This window comes from Phocoena phocoena, chromosome X (assembly GCF_963924675.1).
Source record: "Phocoena phocoena chromosome X, mPhoPho1.1, whole genome shotgun sequence".
Lineage (NCBI taxonomy): Eukaryota > Metazoa > Chordata > Mammalia > Artiodactyla > Phocoenidae > Phocoena > Phocoena phocoena.
Window position 1 is genome coordinate 8,331,222 of NC_089240.1, and position 20,521 is coordinate 8,351,742.

The 20,521-nt window shown below is 42.3% G+C and overlaps 1 protein-coding gene across 1 annotated transcript in view; it reads right to left on the reverse strand.

Annotated features, from left to right (window-relative positions):
* ARHGAP6 (Rho GTPase activating protein 6) overlaps positions 1–20,521 on the reverse strand; it is a 485,204-nt gene that overhangs the window by 24,060 nt on the left and 440,623 nt on the right. Inside the window, exons 6-9 of the mRNA XM_065900404.1 lie at positions 16,647–16,702; positions 13,740–13,890; positions 12,546–12,694; positions 5,475–5,654 (exon numbers count right to left, since the gene is read on the reverse strand). Of these exons, the coding sequence (XP_065756476.1) occupies positions 5,475–5,654; positions 12,546–12,694; positions 13,740–13,890; positions 16,647–16,702 (536 nt within the window). The remainder of the gene's footprint in view (positions 1–5,474; positions 5,655–12,545; positions 12,695–13,739; positions 13,891–16,646; positions 16,703–20,521) is intronic.

Here is a 20,521-nt window from a genome sequence, read left to right on the forward strand (position 1 = left end):
CACAAGGGCGGTGCCTTCTCCTCTTTCCCTCTCTCCAAAACAGAAGGCCTAGTAGTATCAGCCCTGAGACTGAGCTGTTTTCTCCACTCTGCTCTGAAGCTCTTAGTAATTCTGAGAGCCACGATGCATTTTCTCTGGCATTTCCGACATCAATTACAGAAGCCACAACTTTCCCAACAATTAATGTGTTCATGATTGAGTTGGTGAACGCTTTCTGCCTCATGGTGATAACACTGACCATTTCTAGGTATGCATGATTCTTCTCTTTTATTTCCAGTGTTCCCAGAGAGAGCATCATTTTATGTTTTCCAATTTTTAGATAGTTGTTGATATCAAAAATGGACGGTTCTTTTTAAAGTTTGGGGGAATCTAAGGAGTATGGGCAGCAAACCCAAAACAAACAACAAAAATGCATTTTTCTCTAGCAATGCATTATCGCAGTGTGTTTTTTGTAACAAATACTTACCGAGCACCCATTTCCTGCCAAGTACTTTCCGGGTGCTGTGGCTATCAGTGAATAAAACAAACAAAAATCCCTGCCTTCATAAAGTTTGCATTCTATTAGGTTTCAACAAGCATAATAAATAAATATACAGTGAGCGGAAGGTGATAAGTGCTAGAGCTAAAAGAAAGAGAAGAACAAAGGCTAGGAGTATATATGTGTGGGAGTAGGTCGCAGTGTTACACAGCGTGGTGAGGGTAGGTTTTACTGCGAAGGCCACACCGGGAGGTGCTCTGATAGGGCAGGCACCTGATCAATTTCTTACAATAATAGCAGTGATCTCTCTCTCTCTCTCTCTCTCTTTCTCTCTCTCTCTCTCTCTTTTTTGGAGCCCCTAGTATATGTCAGTTCCTGTCCTAAGTGCCTTAGGATGTCATTTCTAATTCTCAAAATAATCCTGTAAAGCTTCATCTCATTTTTGTTTTCAACAGAAAAAATGAAGACTTAGGGAAGGTAAGCATAGGGCCAAGATCACGTAGCAAATACAGGGCTGAGCAGAGATTTGAATTCTGGGAGCCGATTCCAAAGCTCATGGTCTTCCCACCGTCTTGGGAGTTTCCCAAGATGTGGTTAGGAAACTATCAGAATGCCCTGGGGGTATTCATTAGAAAGTGCACAGTTCTGAGCCCCATCTCAGCGCTACTACGTTTGATTCTCTAGAGCGCAGCCCAGGAATCTGAATGTCTGACACATTTTTCTTGCGACTGTTGCATGTTCAAGTTGGTGAACCGCGGTTACGATCTGCTGCCTTGGTCTCTTGCTAGAGTGATCATGATGGCTGTTGTCATGACCTCTTTCCAGCTCTAGGATTTCTAACCCAGTGCCTGAAAAGCAAACAACCGGTAAAAAGACTGTCCTAGCCACACTCTCGAACTGTGTGTCAGCCTCTAAATCTGGTTATCTTTTCTGTATTATGGGACCAAGCCAGGTTCTTTTCTGTCCTTTCCCATTAACTCGGATACTGGCCACTTGGGACAGGCAGTCCAACATGAGAAAACGAAGGACATGATAACACTCAGAACAAGCTTTGGGTCCCTGCCAGGCCTCTGTGGCATCAGTTCTTCAATGGAATCGCTGCTTCTAGGATGCATTCTGCCTTCAAGGACAAACTCACAGCCACCTTTTCGAACAAGTTTCCCTTTCTGATGCCAATGGGAAGCGATGCCTCCCTCTCTGAGCTTGTAAACCCTTCCAAGGACTGTGAAACAGCACAATTGCTAACCACCTTTAACCATCAGGTCCTGTCTAGCTTCATCCTTCCTTGTTTGGAATTACTGTGCTAATTCTGAAAGCTTCTTAAAACAAAACAAAATGAAACAGCTATCTACATGATTGAATTTTGTCCATCCACACAGACCCACTTTGCCAACCAGCCACCAGCTTTGGTATAACAAATTAGATTCTGAAATGCCAAATATGCCGAAAGAATCTATAAAGTGATGTGATTAATTAAACAAAAGAGCTGAAGCTAGGTCTAAGGCATAGAACCATGCAGATTTTAGAACTAGAAGGGATTTGGTTATCGTTCTAACCTAGTCCTTTGATAACTAAAGAAATGGAAATCTAAGAAGATGAGGTCACACAGCTAATGTATAGTAAAGATAGGACTATAGCAAAGTTTTCTGGTTCCTGAGCCAGTTTTCTTTTCTTTTTACTTTTTTTTTTTTTTTTTTTTTTGCGGTACGCGGGCCTCTCACCGTTGTGGCCTCTCCCGTTGCGGAGCACAGGCTCCGGACGCGCAGGCTCAGCGGCCATGGCTCACGGGCCCAGCCGCTCCGCGGCATGTGGGATCTTCCCGGACCGGGGCGCGAACCCGCGTCCCCTACATCGGCAGGCGGACTCTCAACCGCTGCGCCACCAGGGAAGCCCCCAGTTTTCTTTTCATTGACACAGGCTTGGGATCTTTGTCCTACCTCTCCTCCTACTTCCTTGTCCCTTTCCTCAACACATAATTCTCATAATCTGTCTAAGGAGATCAAGAATGCTTACGTTAATGGTTAACTTACTCTGAGAAAGGTATCCTTAATTCCTCCATGCCTAAATCTTTTCACAAGTATAAGGAGTAAGGATTAGTAATATGGAAATCATACGTCACAGAGCTACCACTGAGTCATTCATTAATTCGACCAATATTTCTTGTGTTTCTACCATGTACCAGGCATAGGGGTAATGCAGTAAAGAAAGTTAGGTGGGGCTTCCCTGGTGGCGCAGTGGTTGAGAATCTGCCTGCCAATGCAGGGGACACGGGTTCGAGCCCTGGTCTGGGAGGATCCCACATGCCGCGGAGCAACTGGGCCCGTGAGCCACAATTACTGAACCTGCACGTCTGGAGCCCGTGCTCCGCAACAAGAGAGGCCTCGATAGTGAGAGGCCCGCGCACTGCGATGAAGAGGGGCCCCCGCTCGCCACAACCAGAGAAAGCACTCGCACAGAAACAAAGACCCAACACAGCCATAAAGAAAGAAAGAAAGAAAGTTAGGTGGAAATGAGCAAAAATTCACCCTGTCAGGGAGCTCGCATTCTTTTTTTTTTTTTTTTTTTAACATCTTTATTGGGGTATAATTGCTTTACAATGGTGTGTTAGTTTCTGCTTTATAACAAAGTGAATCAGCTATACATATACATATGCAGGGAGCTCGCATTCTAATGGGGAAACACAAACAAGAGAAATTAGTAAAACCCTTATTGGTAACGGTAACTGCTAAGAAGAAGAGGCAGGGAAAGGGAATAGGAAGTGAGGATGTGTGTGTATGGTGGTGGTGTGGTAGGGGGCTGGATTTTAGACAAGGTGACCAGGGAAGGCCCTCGCCTCCCCAGATCACAACTGGGGAACACAAATAAGCTATCACCCAAGAGAATCTCGGTGTCGGTCTCTACGGGAAATGGCAAACAAAGATCAGATGTGGAAAACGTTGGAAAAGATGGAGTATTGATGTTCTTCTGCTGCTCTTAATAATCCAGGCAGCAGGAACTGGAAGGAGAGGAATGGCACAGCTCAAACGGCAGCAACTGGACTTTCAAGGAGGCCAGGAAGAGATGCGTTAGTGTCTGAGGTGGAAAGAAACGCCTGATGGTTTGGTTTCACGTAAAGAACTAGGCTTAGAATACAGAATTTAGAGAATGCAATTAAGATTGACAAGACGTATTATTCTGTCTTAAAAAAGCATCCAGAGAGCATGAGGTATGCCAAGACTACTCGGCAAGATGATACACGACTGAAAACTTGATGACAATGTTGAAAAATTCAGACATCTGATTCATCCAAATATGTAATTAATCAAGAGGATTGTGGCTGAAGGGTGAAATTTATATAGAGTTCATGAAAATTTCCACTTTTTTTTGAGAGCTTACTGCATGCAACACATGGGCAGTGCCTCAGATACTCAAAGAGGAGCAAGACACCATTCTACCTCAGTGAACTTTTCATTGTGGAAACCCATTTTCACTTCCTCCTGGGCGTCCAGCAGGAATACATTTCTCAGCTTCCCTTGCAGTTAAGTGTGGCTTGTGGCAGAGTTCTGGCCAATGGGATTGGAGTGGGCATGATGGATGTCCCTTTTGGTTCGGCCCATAAAGGCCTAGGGGACTGAGGAGTCTCAATATGCAAGGAGCTGGGGTCCCTAAATCGCCACCTGGAACGCTGTCCGCTAAACATCCGATTAAACTTTATGTGAATAAGATACTTACGTCTGTTGTGCTGAAGTACTAAGATCTGAGCCAACTTGTGTTGCTCAACTAATACAATTATTAATTAACATTTGCATAGAATTTTGCAGTTTGCAGAATGCTTTTGCATATCAAATGATTCTGGGAACCACCCCAGGAAATGGGTCAGATTTTAATTTTTTCCCATTTCACAAAAGCTGAAATTGATGCTTATGGAATATTGAATTACTTGGTCATGATCACAAAGGTGAGACAGAGAGGGCAAGTATTCGAAACTACTGGCTCTCAAATGCACAAAAAATAACTGATATAAGACAAGGATGGAAATAAATCTAATGCAAGGCATTTGATAAATATAGACAAAATATTAAGGAAATTCAAAAGAGGGAACTACCGTACTTGGTTGAAGAAGCCACGAAAGGCTCTAGTGGAATAGGTAAGATTTATGGTGAGCATTTGTAAATTCAAAAGAGAAACGGGAGAAGAATCATGGAGAAAGCTCCTGTAAATTTTGACATGCAATACGAGTGGTGAATAGACGTAGGAGAGAGTTGGCATTTGTTCTAATGATCCAAGGGAAGTTGGAGCAAGCAATGCAGTTTTTTGAAGGAAAACAGGAACTGGTAATTCAATACAAATCAAAAAAGTATTTACTGAGTGCCTGTCAGATGGAGGGCCTTCCAAAAGTGTACAGAGGATACAGAGAGGAGATAACAAGGGCACAGCCTGTGTTTTAAACGCGCTTATGATCTACTAGGGGAAAGAGTCAAAAATGACTTCAACACAATGTTGGATACGGTAAACATCAATAGGAACAGTAACAGCGTTCAAGGGACAGAGAAGTGACACGGCAAAGTGACGCAACAAGGACAAAGGAAAGATAGGTAAAGCTTCATGCAGGACACAAAACGTCCAGATTGGCCTTGGAGGAGGCGCCATTGCTGAGGATGGTTATAAATACATGAATTCACGAGGGCCGCGTAGAGCTCCAAAAAGAAGAGTTTTATCAGTTTGGGGGGCAAGGACACTGCTATATAAAGAATTAAATGATTCCAAAACATGACCATTGTTTAGGGGACAACAAAATGAAATGTATCATTTGGATATGTTTGTTTCAACATGGAATCACAAACTTACAGTGACATCATAGGTATGTAAATTTCTATTAACAGCCTGGCTTCCAATGGATTCAGTTAACGACCAGCACTACGGACCTAAGTCGTGCTGTACCTAAGCTTCATTATGCCACCACGAGGCAGTCAACAGGCAGTTGACTGAGATGTCTTGCCAAAGAAGGGCCACTTACCATGAACAGGGCTTCATAATTTTCAATCATTTTCTGCACCACGGCAATGATGGCTGTGCTCTCTTCAGCCCGGGCTGAACTCTGGACCGAGAATTCCTTGTCTGACGACTTCTGCTTGTGCAGCAGGTTGGGTCCAAATATGGTGGCCAGGTTTAGAGATGTCATTTTGTTCCCAGTGACCTACAGAAGCAGAGGACACAAGGACCGTTGTGATTTTTGCTTTTCAAAATGCCAGGTGGTTCAATAATCAATCTGACCTTTTCACTTTCTCTCTCTTTTTTTCTGCAAGGACTATATCATCTCTGTCAGAATCCATGGATAGCATCATTTTTCTTTTGCTTCATATCTTGAATTGAAGCTCAAAGCTCAGTGCTCATCTCAATAGCATACTGAGTAAAATTTTATAAGTGTTACTTTTGTGAAACTGGTACTGTATAAAATTTCTATCCTGTCTGCTCTTTAAAAATACTGATGTCCGTCCATCCAACTGACCATCTTATCCATCCCCCTATCTAGCCTTCATCCATCAATCCATCACCTCTCTATTAATCCATCCACTCGGCACCTACCATAGGCTAGGCATTTTTCATGGATTCTGATTATTCTAAAGTGTTTCCAACAGTGACCACAAACCAGTCCTTATTCTAAAGCGTGCACGTTCTAGAGGATAAAGAAAATGATCAATTACAAGCATTGAGTACAAAGTATGAAACTATCAGTTCTGGAGGCCCCAGGGACACTCCAAAGAGGCGGCAATATTTGCACAAAACCTTGAAGGAGAATAGAGTTTGCTGGGATGAAAAGCAGAGGAACTGGCGCAGCGGGCACCTTCACAGTGGTGAGAACACGATATGCAAAGACAGAAACATGTAAACTACGCCAAGGCCTGCCAGGGAACTCAGCATGGCAGAAGGTCTTGCAGGAAAGGCTGGCGAGGGCCAGGTGAAAGTCATTGTTACATGTCCCCTGTGGGGCAAAACTACTCCTGGTTGAGAACCACTGGTCTAGGCCAATTTTTATCTCTTGTTGAAACGCGTTGAAAATCTACGAGTGCCCAGAAAGGCACGGGGACTGTGGCTGCTTGGTGAGGCTCCTTTGCCTGGGACGACCTGCACAGCCTTCAAGAGGCAGCTGGATGCACAGCATAAAATTCCTGACTCACAGGTGAGACGAAGCCTCCTGAGTCCCGACCTTGCCCCGTGGAGCCCTGAGCTGGTGGCTACCCAGCCCTGCAAGCCCAGCATGGCACATGGGGTGCGTTATTTTTAGAAGGCGAGGCTGTTTTCACGTTTGCTGCCAAGTGAAACGATTTCATGTGGTAAACACTGGGAATTTTCAAGAAAGTGCCCTTAATGTACGACTGTTCAATTACGTTTTTCCTTTGTTTCATTTCACTGATACAAAACTTGACAAGTTTTCATGTTATTTTTCATTTCTCTTCCTGGAACTTCATGGCTGGGGATAAAATCAAATATGCACCATTTTCAAATTCATCCCTTTAGAACTCAGAGGCATTTGGAGAGCTTCCCCTTCCCCTCTTAAAGGAATATCAGGGCTTTCTCATTTTTTTAAAAAAACACGATCAAATGGAAGATTCTGTTTTCTTTGAAAAGCATGTCTAGTACAAGGACAGTCCAGAACACCGTTTCCGCTCTCCTTCTCCTGTTGCTATTCCGGGAATGCAATCCAATCCCTCTGCAAAACTGCAGAGACGCCAGCTGCAGACCACGCTGCTGCGGTGTGTTAACACCTTTTTGCTTCATTTTGGTTTTATTTTATTGTTTTTTAATCTGGAAAGGAGACTTGCTCACAGACGGCTTCTACCCTTACCTCTCAGGTTGCAGCATATCTATCATCTATCTATCTATCATCTCTCTATCTATCATCTATCTCTACGACCGCCCAAGAACGCACAACATAATGTGTACTTGGGCTTGGTTCATTATTTAATTGTCAGCCAGTGTTATGTTTCCAAACGTTATCAGGAAAACATTTATCTCTACTAAATAAGCATCCTAGATCATTTCTGATCCGAATATGAAGAGCTCACATTTATTGAGATATTAAAAGTTTAGCATGTAGGTGGGGGAGGGACAGATTGGGAATTTGAGACTAGCAGATGCAAACTATTATACAGGGAATGGATAAACAACAAGGTTCTACTGTAGAGCACAGGGAACCATATTTAATATCCTGGGATAAGCCATAATGGAAAAGAATATGAAAAAGAATATATACGTATATATACACATATATAACTGAAATTAACACAACATTGTAAATGAGCTATACTTCAATAAAATAAATTTTTTTTTTAAAGTTTAGCATGTAGAGTCACTGGGCTAGAGGCTTTCCACAGGCCGTTTCAATTCCCTCTCACTATATGCTCCCGAAGCCGCTGCTGCTGTCGTCCTTATTTTACAGACGAGGGAAATGGTGCCCAGAGCCGGGCTCCAGGCAGCCCCCCGCCACTCACTCTTGCTGGCAGAGCCGGCATAGCGGGGATGTGGGAAAACTGGCTCCAAAGCCGGGCTGGGACCAGGGTGAGGGGAGGCACGGGTCCTGCTACAGTTCCGAAGCCAAACTCCCACTTGTTAGAGGCATGCACCTCAACAAAGGTCAGTAATCCCGGCCTTGTGTCAGTGGTTCATAACTTCTTTTTCACCTCATAGACTCTTGGAAGAACTGGAGGCCAGCTATGGACTCTCTCTCCAAAAAAAGTGTACATTCACACCACATATTCCATGCTATGATGGGGGGTTCTTAGACAACCTGAAAAACCACTGCTCAAGAGGTTTCAATGATGTCCCTGCAATAGTCTTTCTAGAGGAAATGAAATCTTTCTTATACTTGGGAATTTCTCTTTTCCCCTAAGGAGCAAAGCAAATAGCAAACTAAAAAAAAAAAAAAAAAGGAATAAAACAAACGAAACACAAGATAGCAAAAACATTCAATAAAACACCACTATTTTCCCCTCCAAAGGCACTCATTGACTAGCCAATAATTTTTCTCAATGTCTTTCTTTTAGACATCTTTAAGTTAGTGATACTTTGAAGTTTAAGCACCTATTAGAAAAGAAATATTACATTCATTTTATAGAGGAGGAATCTCAGACCTTCCCCTACCCCAACTCTGTTTTCCTTCCTCTTCCTCTATTTTACAAAAACGAGGTCACATAGCAAGGTGCTGGCAGAGCCTGGGTGAGCCTCCAAGCTCCTTGACACTCTGATTCAGTTTTCTTCCTGTTGCAGCCCATAATAACTACCCAACAGATAGGTAAGACATCTAGCACAAACTAACAAATAGGTAAGAGAGAAACTTGAAAAATTCTTCGTTTCTTGATTATATTTTACAATTGAATTTTTGTCTCACTCCAATCTGCCCACTCTGAATTCTTTACCTGCTCATGCCAAGCCAACTTAAAAAATCGTGAGCAAAAAAAACCTCTCTCTCGTTCCTCTCCCTCCCCTTTTCACTTCTCCCAGAAGGGGTTTTCAGCTAATTCCCATCCCTATGCCATGCTTATGTGGTCCACCTACTCAACCCCTACACACCCTTTGATGTGTAGTTTAAATTCAACCTCCTGCACAAAGCCATTCCTAACTCTTCTGCTCCTCGTTCATCACGTCTCTGAAGTTCTGCAGTGACTCTGCGTTGCGTCCTCTCATTCTATATTTGCCTTGTGTTTTTACCCCCTCCACCTCCTAGATGCCACAGCATCCTGGGAACGCTAGTTAGAAAGTTCCTGAACAATGCTGACTGGTTTAGAGGAACAGAGAGTAGGCGCTCAGAACTTATGGGATTCAAATACCAAGGCCATTCTTACACGGACACGTTTATAATGTGAATTGCTGTTTTTCCATATTGCTATTCCTACAAAACCTTCCTAACTCACCCTCTTCCTGTCTCTAAGCAATCTAAAACACGGATTATATCACCTTAGTTGAATCCTTCCGAAGATTCATGGCTTAAAAGAATCAGCCACCTTCCCCTGACAAAGGCATTCAGTACTCTGGGAACATAGTCCAATTTCCCCTCAGACCTCATCAGTACTTTCCCACACTGCAGCCTTAACTCTAGTCCAAGACGGCTGTGTGAGTTACTTGCTTTCCTGTAACTTCTAACCATTTCACGGAAGCAGTGCTCTCCTCATATTCCCTCTGTTGCTTTAATTTTTGGTTACTAGCCCTTCGTTTCGATTCAAGGTTTAGGTCAAGGATGTCTAGAAACCCTTGTCATCTCCTGCTTCCCGTACAACTTTGCTGTTACCAGAATCTTTTTATATTCCTTGTAATAAACTAGTTTTCTCAATGACTGTGCAGTGCCAGTTGAAGAAATTTTATCTCCAAAGTTCAGATAAGGAAACCCAGGTTTAGGAAGATTAATACATTTGTCCAAGAACACATGATCAGTGAGATGTAAAGCTAACAAGTGTTCTCAACGAGGGGTGATTTTGAGCTTCGCCTCCTTCCCGGGGAAACCTGGCAATGTTTAGAGACACTTTCAGCTGTCACAACTGGGGCAGCATCGTGGGCCGGGGGGGAGCTGCTACTGGCATCAAGTGAGTAGAGGCCAGGGCACCCACACAGCACAGAATTACCTGGTCCCAAGGGTCAATCGTATGGAGGCCGGGAAACTGTGAGTTAGACCCCCAGCAGAATTGTTTTTTCCTACTTGCTATTCTATATTTCTGTTCTCCATAAGTCAGAGTGGTTTGGGTTTGAGGCACAGCTGGGACTTTGCTAGTCAAGGGACTGAACCGACTACTAGTCAATATGACACTTTTGTGTGAATTAGAAAAAGGACCCCTTCCTCAAGAGATTTTACTGCCATCTGCTGGGATATTGTCCTAGTATCTCTGCAAATCTGCATTGACTATGGGGGACATGGCACCTCGCCCAGAGTCACGAATGCACAAATGCACAACTTGCACTAGCATTAAGTGGAGGCTCCCTGGGGAACGCTGGGTAAGTTATGTAACCCCTCCAGCCCTCGGTTTCCCCCGCGGAAACACAGGGACGACGATCTCTCTCTCGCTCAATGGAGGATTAGCTATAATATATGTACAAAGGCCCAAGCACACGGCCGGCACGTGGTAGGAGAGACGTAAATGGCAGCTAGCTGGTACCTATCCGAGAATATTTTCTCCTCTTTGCCATAGGCAATGCAGTCTTGTTCAGCATTTGGACCGAAAGCATGCCTGCAAATGATTTCAAAAAGGCACGAGTGAGTTCAACTGGACATTTTGCTTTCCTCAATGCCTTCTTAATCACCTAAGACCCGACTTTCTTCTCACATAGTACTTAAGAGACGTCAGAGAGGCAACTGACATACCTAGGAACCCAGACAGGGCTCTGTCTTGACCCAATGATTAGGCAGACGATTCTACAGCTTCCCTTATATCTATAGTCAATAAAGGCTGACACCCAGACGGGTAATAGAACTACTTAACAATTATGAGAATTACAGTATATCCTTTGAAGAGCTGTGTCTGCTGAAAGAAGGGGGCAGTGCCATATTATGAAGCCTGAAGCCAGCAGAAGTTTCACTAATAACTGCTATAGAGATAAAGGGATAAGTCAGGAAAGTTCCATTCTCACACTGATAGGGAGGGTGAGGATAAGAAAGGGAGAACTGCCTTTCTGAAAAAAAATACATACGACCATGGCCTTTGGGAAAGAAATCTGACAAACACAGAAGTGAATCCACAACACAGCTGTGTTCTGCTTGACAGGATTTAAAATAAAAGCTTCTGGGATAAGTAAGCTTGGAATGCCCTTGCCTCCTTCTTGTTGAGTTACAATGCATGTCAACATATTAAAGGGTCTGAGATCTCCTGGGGAATCCAAGGTCAGGGAGAAGTATGACTGCATGGCTTCAAGAAGGGAAACAGGTCTCTTGTTAAGGTAAAGATTAAACAGGTTGCTTGCTAACAGGTCACTTAAAATTGTCCAAGGGAGAAACCGGAAAACACCTTGAAGCACAGGAGTATGACCAAAGAGAACCAGAGCCCAAGACCTCAGATGGGGGGCCAGGTCCGACAAGAGCATCCCAAAAGGGTCCAGAGGACTGTGCAGAACCTGTCTTTAGCAGTTGGTACCATGTGGCATTGAGATACATGGCAACAGTCAATAGATCTGACTTTTCAGTTCTTTCTCCACCTGGTTCTGAAGCAGGGTCCACCCTCCAATGCACTGAGCCAGTCCCTATTTTGGGGGGAGGGCTGAAAGAGAGAAAGCACCTCTAAGATGGAAGATCCTAGACTTCTAGCCATAAGGCACATGGATGCTCCAGAATAAAATGGAAGAATGAAGAGGTGACATCATGTTTGGGCTTCAAGGTAAAGAAGCAGTTCAAATGAGTTACAAGGACAGCCATCTCCCCCCGCCTCCGTTACTCCATTTTTCTCATGCTTGTAAGCACCTCTGTAGCTCACGTTCGTCTCCTTCACACAAATGGAAATTCAGGGTTTTGAGTAAAGCATCATCATGGAAAATGACAGCCACATTTGGAAGCATCCTTGAAACATACAAGGAGGTTAATGGCCAATGCGCTCTTAGGAACGGTCCCTCCGGGGGGGGGGGGGGCGGGGAAGCCTGCGTTAGTTCTCTTCCTACATAGGCCAGGAAAGGGAAGCTTCATTTTCTCCAGGTGAAACATCGGACCAAATTGGTAGCTCTCCCTTTTTTTTTTTTAAAAAAAAGTTGAAGTATAGTTGATTTACAATATTGTGTTAGTTTCAGGTGTATAGCATAGTGATTCAGTATTTTTACAGATTATATCCCAGTATAGGTTATTACAAGACAGTGGGTATAATTCCCTGTGCTACACGCTATATCCTTGTTGCTTATCTACTTTACGTATAGTAGTTTGTATCTGTTAACCCCACTACCCGAATTCATCCCTCCCCGCATCCGTCTCCCGTTTGGTAACCGCACGTTTGTTTTCTATGTCTGTGAGCCTGTTCCTGTTTTGCATAGTCATCCATTTGTAATATTTTTTAGCTCTCCCTTTTAAAACAGGAAAAAGGAAGAACCAGAGCATCTGTTGCGGTGGCGGTGGGGTGCGCACCTCTTGCCCGTCTTTGCTGACGTTGTCCTCGGCGTGCCTGGCCACGATGGAGAGGAACTGCAGCAGCCGGTGGAGCGTGTCGCAGTTGCAGGGAGGTAGAAGGTAGATGAGGAGCTGCAAGGTGCCCAGCTGTTCCTCAGGCTCCAACACTAAGCAAGGCAAAGAGAGGCGCTCCGAGTGAGTCAAAGGGGGACGTCATGCCCTTCACGCTCAACTGCCTTCAGAAAGGGATTAGCACGGCAGGTCACATTTCATTCCTTCACCCACTCTCCCATTGCTTTAGCAATTTAACAGTACGGTTCTATGAGGGATAGAAAGATGAATTCGACCTGGGGAAATGTACCATCCAGAGAAATCCTTATAATCCAGGTTAGAAAGGTAACTTCATGTCCCTCACTTTCTTCTCCCTCCTTCCCCTGGTATAAATCATCACATACTTTATGGATCACAGTCCTTCATGGTAGTTAACTATTTGCTAACAATGACTGAGAATCTGTGAATGTTCTTAAATTTGACTTTAGAACACATTTGAGGCCCTTGTCTGTTGAGCAATGTATAAGAGGTAGACTTTTTGTTGGCAATAACCAAGGCACGGCCCAACGTCAGTGTCTTCTCTCTCTTTTGTGAGCCTATCTTAACTGCAGCATGGATGAAGAAATTCATGGAGGCTGAAACAGTTCTGCTGGTTCCTCCTCCCTCTCCCCATCCTTTTCCCCCGTGTGGGATCTGTGTCTCTAGCCCTGAAGCAGCCACACTGAAAGTCCTGATACTGGGCTATGCCATCCTGCTTTCCCTGGAAATTTTTCTGCCCCTCCCCCCCCCCCCCCCCCCCCCGCCTCCGCTTTCTCACTCTAGGTTCCAGAAATGCAAACTCATTTTTAGGCCCAGACTCAATGTGAACTCTCTCTGTTCCTCCAAAGCATCAATTTATAGCAATTTCTACTATCCTAGAGTCGTTTGAAGGCATCCCAAATTTTTCTTGGCTACTTCCATTTGTTTTACTGCAACTTTCTACTTGCTAATTCTCCCCAGGGTAAATCTCAGAAAATTCCCCAAATAGCCCGCTCATTAGAGACTGATAAATAAGGGCAAAAAAAAAAAGCTATTAGAAAACACATGCATAAGGTTTTGATGAATGAGTGGGACATCCCAGTAACCCAGGAACACATTCCTGCAAATGGCTGCATTACGCACAGAGAGTATTGATGAAAGCTGTGTACAGCTCCCTGGTGAGAAGGGGGTCCGGCATGTCCCTCAGGAACTCCTTCAATAAGGCAGCCACGTCATGAACGCTGTGCTCTTCCTCCAGGGACACGTCAACCCCACGGTCAAATTCCTCACGTAACTGGAAAGACAACGGTTCAAGTGGCAGTCTCAGAACACCATACCTCAATGTTCAGCGCCCAGCAAAAGAACTGCTGTGACATGCAGCATCTGGTATTAAGTTTACCCAGACCCCAAGAAGGAGGAGCAAACAACATGTCACCTTGACCTACAAAGTCTATGCAAACCCAGCCATGAATATATATATATATATATATATATATGAAATGAATTATTAAATAAAAGTATCTGTGCGTTTACTGTTAATGATGCAAGCAGAAGGGCTTGATAACGACATCCAGAAGGTTGGGAGGAAGAGCTAAGGGGTTAGGTCAATTCTAACTGTGGGAGGGAGGAATTAATCTATTATACAGTGGTTTTGCATGTCAGCAAATTTACCATGTTGGAATTTTGACACTTTCCAGAAATACTCGACAAGAAAGCAAAGAGATATTTCTGCAAACAATGAAATTAAAAACCCTGATAGGGGCTTCCCTGGTGGCGCAGCGGTCGAGAGTCCGCCTGCCGATGCAGGGGACGCGGGTTCGTGCCCCGGTCCGGGAAGATCCCACGTGCCGCGGAGCGGCTGGGCCCGTGAGCCATGGCCGCTGAGCCTGCGCGTCCGGAGCCTGTGCTCCGCAACGGGAGAGGCCACAACAGTGAGAGGCCCGCGTACCGCAAAAAAACCCAAAAAACAAAAACAAAAAAAACCCCCAAAAAACCCTGATCAACCATTTGTGACTAAGCCTTGAAAGATGACAATAACGAAATAAAATCTGCCTTAGATTTGTCAAAGTAGCCTTATTAACATTCTCCAAGAAGATTTCCTGCTTTCATCATTATACTCAGTCCTTGAGCGTTTATAACAGTAGGAAAACACAATAGCAAGAAGAGAGTCATAACTCTACACCCTATTTTCATCTCGGACAGCTCAACTTCTCTTAGGTATTGTTTGTTCTCTGCTGTTAAAATAATTTTGTGAGTTCATGAATGCACTCTAGGCAATAAACTTCTGTGAGTGTTCATTTGCTATGTCATTCATTCACCCATTCATTCAGCAAAGACGCACTGCACACTTACTGTGTACCTGGCCTTGTTACAGGTCCTCAAAATACGGTGATGAGTAAAGAGGCAAAGCCCTCCCCCTCCTCCAGCTCTCAGGCTGACAGACAGGTGATAAATTGGTAATCCCACCAATGATTAGTTAGCTCTTTATACTGTGACACTTGTTCTCAAGAAAAAGTGTAGGATGCTAAGAAGTGACATAACGAGATCAAATGGTGAGTTAGAGCATATTTCACACTTGAAATCCAATCACTAATTCTATATATATTTTGGAGAATCCTTATGTAAATCTCCATGCAAAGGTTTTCCCTTTAGTGGATCCAGATATAACTGAGGAATAGTTTCTGTCACTAGCCACCTCGCCACCTGACAAGAATGCCTGCTGCTGTCCCAAATAGCGCATCAATTCCAGGCAACTCATCCTTAGTGTGCATCAGGCAGCCAGAATGAAGAAGGCTTCCATCAGCACCACTCCTAATCGTGGTCATCTAAACACACCATGTTTTTCTTCTGAGCGCACACGCACACGCACACACCCACACACACATGCAGAAAGAACGGATCGTGGGAAGAGCTTGGTCTAAACTGTGTGATCCTGAATTAAATTTCTTAATCTCTCTAAGCCTTAGAAGAAGTGGGTGAAAGGGGCCTGTCTCCCAGCCGGCTGGCGGATTCAATGGGACAACGTTGATGCAAACATTCTGCAATTCTGCACAGGTGAGAGGCCTAAGAAATGTTATTACTATGCTAACTTTCTTCCCGCTAATCTTACTGTGAAATGTTAAATGTTCAGTAGTATCTTATGTGACTATTACAAATAAAACCAACCAACCAACCAAACAGAAAACATACTTCTTTTGAAAACCCCTTTTGTCTTGACAAAAAAAGAAAGACATTATGAGAAGACGCTTATTTCAGTTAGTTTCAATAATATGAACAAATAACGTTTCTTCAGCTTCATCCAACTAAAAATTATTTTCATTTGGCTTCATTTTTGAATTGCTGGGTTCCTTACTTCTTTCTGTTGGCACCAACAGAGGGAAAATAACATTTTAATTTTCTTTTAGCCAACAAATGAATTCTTTTCTCAAAGGATGGTTTGCCTTTTCTGAAGCCGTCGTGAACACAGATACCTGCCGGGTCATAGGAGCCTATTCCTGAAGCTCTCATATCAAACTTCTTTTGCAAGAATGCTGCACAGTGCAGAAGGAAACTGAGGGGTACAGTCCCCACGTGGAAAATGAATTGGGGAATCAATGGTACCTTGGAAAAGTAATATGAATTATTTATTTTTGAGAAAGTAAAGCTATAAACATAGTATTTTAAAAGAAGAGATATTAATGGCATTACTCATATCGCATTTCAGTAAAAACGGGTGCTGTACAATTGTTTTCTATTTATGATCACTTACTGATCAGGTACTCTCCGAATCTCCTACATTGACAGTGTCAGTAAGATGTTTATAAATTAGTTTCATTTGGCTGTACATGCTGTGGGCACGTCCAGATGTTTTGCTTTCAGTTGTATGATCCTAACTCTTTCACAACCTTTCTGAGATTCTGAGTTGTTGCCTTTTACTTCCTGGGACTCAATTATACTATAATAGGTGGGAGGGTACAGAAAAGATATTCAGAAATGAGTTTGAACTTTGCACGATGTAATTCAACTAAAAGTCAGGTGAAACGTACAATATCATCTTCACTTTTCACTTACTTGTCTCACTCTCTTTTTTGAGCTTCCAACTCGGAATATCCCCACTGTCTGGAGGCCTGCAAATAAGCAAACAAAATCATCAATCCTGTTTTGTGGCTTGAGACTGGAGGAAATCAAAATAGATATAAAAGGGAATGCCAGCACCACGCTGCAACATGCAGGGCAGTATAGTAACTTGACAGTGTGCACTAATGCTTATTTATCCCGCACTAGATTCACCAGGGACCTAGAGGTTAGCCCTGAAAGTACCAGGATCATTTTACGTTAAATGTTTCTGATGAAAAAATTTTCTTGCGTTATTATGTATTTCCACACTTTCTCCATATGAAAAAAATAATGTAACATTTTCTTCATCATTCAGAGTAAACATGAATTTTCTATGAATTTCCAGCCCTTTATCAATTTTAAAATAGACATTTCTTGCTTTACTGATCATAATTAAAACATGTACTTATTAAAGAAAATCTATAAGGTGCAGAAAAATGTAAAAAATAATATACTTTAAAAAATACCTGATGCAGAAGTAATGACTTAATATTTGGGTTTATTTCTGTCCAGTCTTTTCTCCATGAAAAAAAATACGGGGGGTAGAATGCTGCTGCTTTTACTCAATATTATGCCACAAGAATTTTTTATGCCAGTAAAAATTCTGTGTCAATGTCATTTAAAACGGATGCAAAATACTCTAGTGCATGAATGTGTCACAATTCACTTCATATTCTCCTCTGAATGACAATATAGCTCCCCGCAACATATATGCACTTGTTTTGATACCATAACTAGCCCTATTAGGAACAACTTTGTACATAGGTCTCAGTTTACATTTCTGATTCTCTTAAGATCACGTCCTAGAAGTGGGATTATGGGGCCAACGTGTGAAAAAGTTATCCAGCCCCAAATGTCAGTAGTGCCAAGGTTGAGAAACCTTTGCTCTAAAAAATTAGGTCTCTTAAAAGAAACATAATCTACCACCAGTTAGACATTTCAACAATAGTTCCTTAATATCATTAAATATCCAGTCAACGTTCACATAAGGTTCACAAACTGTGATAGGCCGGCGAGCCTTGTAGTCTCTTAATGCGTTTGTTTCCCCCTCTCTGTTTATATGATTTCCTCGTAATTGGTTTGAGGAAGAAATAGCATTGATTTCCCACTGTAGATTTTCCCACTGCCTGGATGTAGACACTCTGTGGTGTCATTTATGTGTTCCTTTCTCCCCTTTATTTCCTCTAAAGAGATAGTTAGAGCCAGAGTTTTCTCTGATTCAGGTTTGGATTTGGGGGCAAGAAGACTTCACAAGAGGTATTGTGCACTTCCTTAAGGTGGCACAGAGGGTCTGAATGACTCTCCTTTCCTATGCAAGCCATTAGTCACTGCCACTGATGATTATTGTCTACGTTTATTGTTTCATTGGTGGCTCACCTTCTCTTCATTTGGGATAATCAGTTACAAGGGTGATGCCAGACTGTAGCTGCCAGGGGTGGCTTGTAGCCACATGAAGAGAGCTGGTGTGAGAGTCCACAGACCATGAAACATAGTCAACACTCCAGCAATCAGACTCATGCTCTCATGGCATCATTTGCCTCCTGAATCTACCTGTTCCTGAATCTAGATATAATATTCATACTTCCAGTATGTAAATGGGAATTTGGGGGGCTGCTTTGCTTAATCTGCTTTTATCTGGGTTCTTCTCTCTTGCCACGAAAAGAGTTCTGACTAGTCCAATATATAATGATATTGGAAAGAACTGAAATCTTTACAACATTATTTCTTTCCATCCAGAAACAAAGTAGATATCTTCATTTATTTCTTAATTTCTTAATATTTCTTGGTAAAGCTTTGCAGTTTTTGTCACAGAAGTTTCTTACTTCTTATTACAGATATTCTACGTAACTATACGTTTGATATTAATATACATGAATTATTTTATTGTTATAGTACATAACCTATTATTGCTCTTATATAAGACATGGATATCTTTTTGTGTGTTTATTTTATGGTCTTGCCACATTGTGTATTGTGTATAAGACTTTTAAAATTGGTTTTCTAGAATTTTTCAGTTAGAAACGATAATATCCATAAATATCCCATTTATCACTCTTATTTCTTATGAGCGTAATCCTGAATTTCCAGAATAATTTGAGAGAATCATGCCGAGAGGCTAGTTGTTGCTGACTTGCATAAGTACATCTCGCTGCTTTGCACTTGGGTGGAATTTTGCTTCGCATCTATTCTCAAAAGACTTGTGTTCCTTCCTTGTTGCTGCCATCAATTCATCTGCCTTATAACTGAGTCCGACCCCCAGCCTGATCTATTGCCTCTACCTCTCTGGGAGCTTGAAAACAGGATAATCAAGGTATTAGAATCAAATACAGAATTATATTTCTTCGTCTACAAAATGAGCATAATAAGTATCCACCTCAAAAGTTGTTCAGTGATTCAATTAATTAATGTATATAAAATACTTAGAATTCTATCTGGCATCTACTATTATATAGAGAGATATAGGCCCTAACTGAACTAAATGAGGCTTTTTGTGCAAAACAGAAAACTGTAATATAATAGTAGGTCTTAGCAATTCTAATTTTGGCTGCATTTATTTTCTTGTTGGTCCGATGGTTTCCAAGTGGCTGAAATTTCTACATAAGTGAGCTATCACATAAGGGCACTTTCTTCCCAGGTGGGACTATTCCTTTGCCTGAAGTCCTCCATTCTGTTCAGAAATGCCCATTTCTGTGTCACTATTTCCTAAATTATAGTATTTTTCCACTCAGTAAAAGCGACTGTGATCCCAAAAATAACTAGCTAGTGACTGATTGCTGTGATTCCTATGTATCAATTGATTATAACCTGTTTTAAGTTTTTTAAATTAATTAATTAATTAATTAATTTTAGGTTGAGCAGATGACAGCCTTCAGACAGCCAATGCCATTCTCTGACATAAGCCTTAGAGTCATTTTCCTCAAAGAGAAGATACAATCTAGGCATCCGGTAACCTTGACTTGAGACAGTCACTGTTAAAAACACGTGTCCATCAAAAAAGGCATAGATCTGGCAAAGAAATGTGACTTTGCTGTACCCTGTGCCAGAAATGGATATGATCGCCTTTCTCTCCTTTTTCTCAGAAGCTGAAATGGAAACTAGAACCAGGGCACCTGAATCTCAGGCTTAGGGAATTCAAGTAATGAGGGCAGGCATAATAAGGACGAGGCCCCACCCTAAAATCAGCCTGCATCCTTTAAGTAGAAGAGAGTTTGACTCTTTGTTATATTGTCTGGGTTTTTTTTTTTTTTTTGTCGTTTTTTTTCTTTGAAATGTGTGCTTCGGGGAAATTAAGGATGCTTAAGGAATTTTGGCCTAATAGTGGAGAAAGCATTTGGGTGAAGTAAAAGTGAGGAAGGGTGGCGTACACGAATATATAGATGGAGTCAAGATAACTGTCCAAGACCAATTGTTTTTGTTTGTTTCTCTCTCTCTCTCTCTGTTTTGTTTTGTTTTGTTTTTGTGTGTGTGTGTGTCCAAGACCAATTTGGGAGAGAATGAAAAGGTCTTTGACAAATGTCTATAAAGCTAAAGTGAATCAAACTCTCTGCTACCCATTTCAAACACTGGCAAATGAAGTCTTACAAAAGAATTGTTTTTGAAATTTGCTCTTTTTTCATTGGTTTAAAGTGACCAAGGTTAATATCTGTTTGAATTTGAAACTATCTCTTATTTTTCCAGAGCCATTTGGTCTAAACATCATGGAAACTCAGAACAGAATCAGGGCCTTGAAAGATCATGTAGGTTTATCTTCTCTCCTTTAGGCCCTAAACTGCATTGCAACTATTTCCCCCGCATCCCCCCAAAAAAGTGAACTTCCCTGTTTTTTAGTA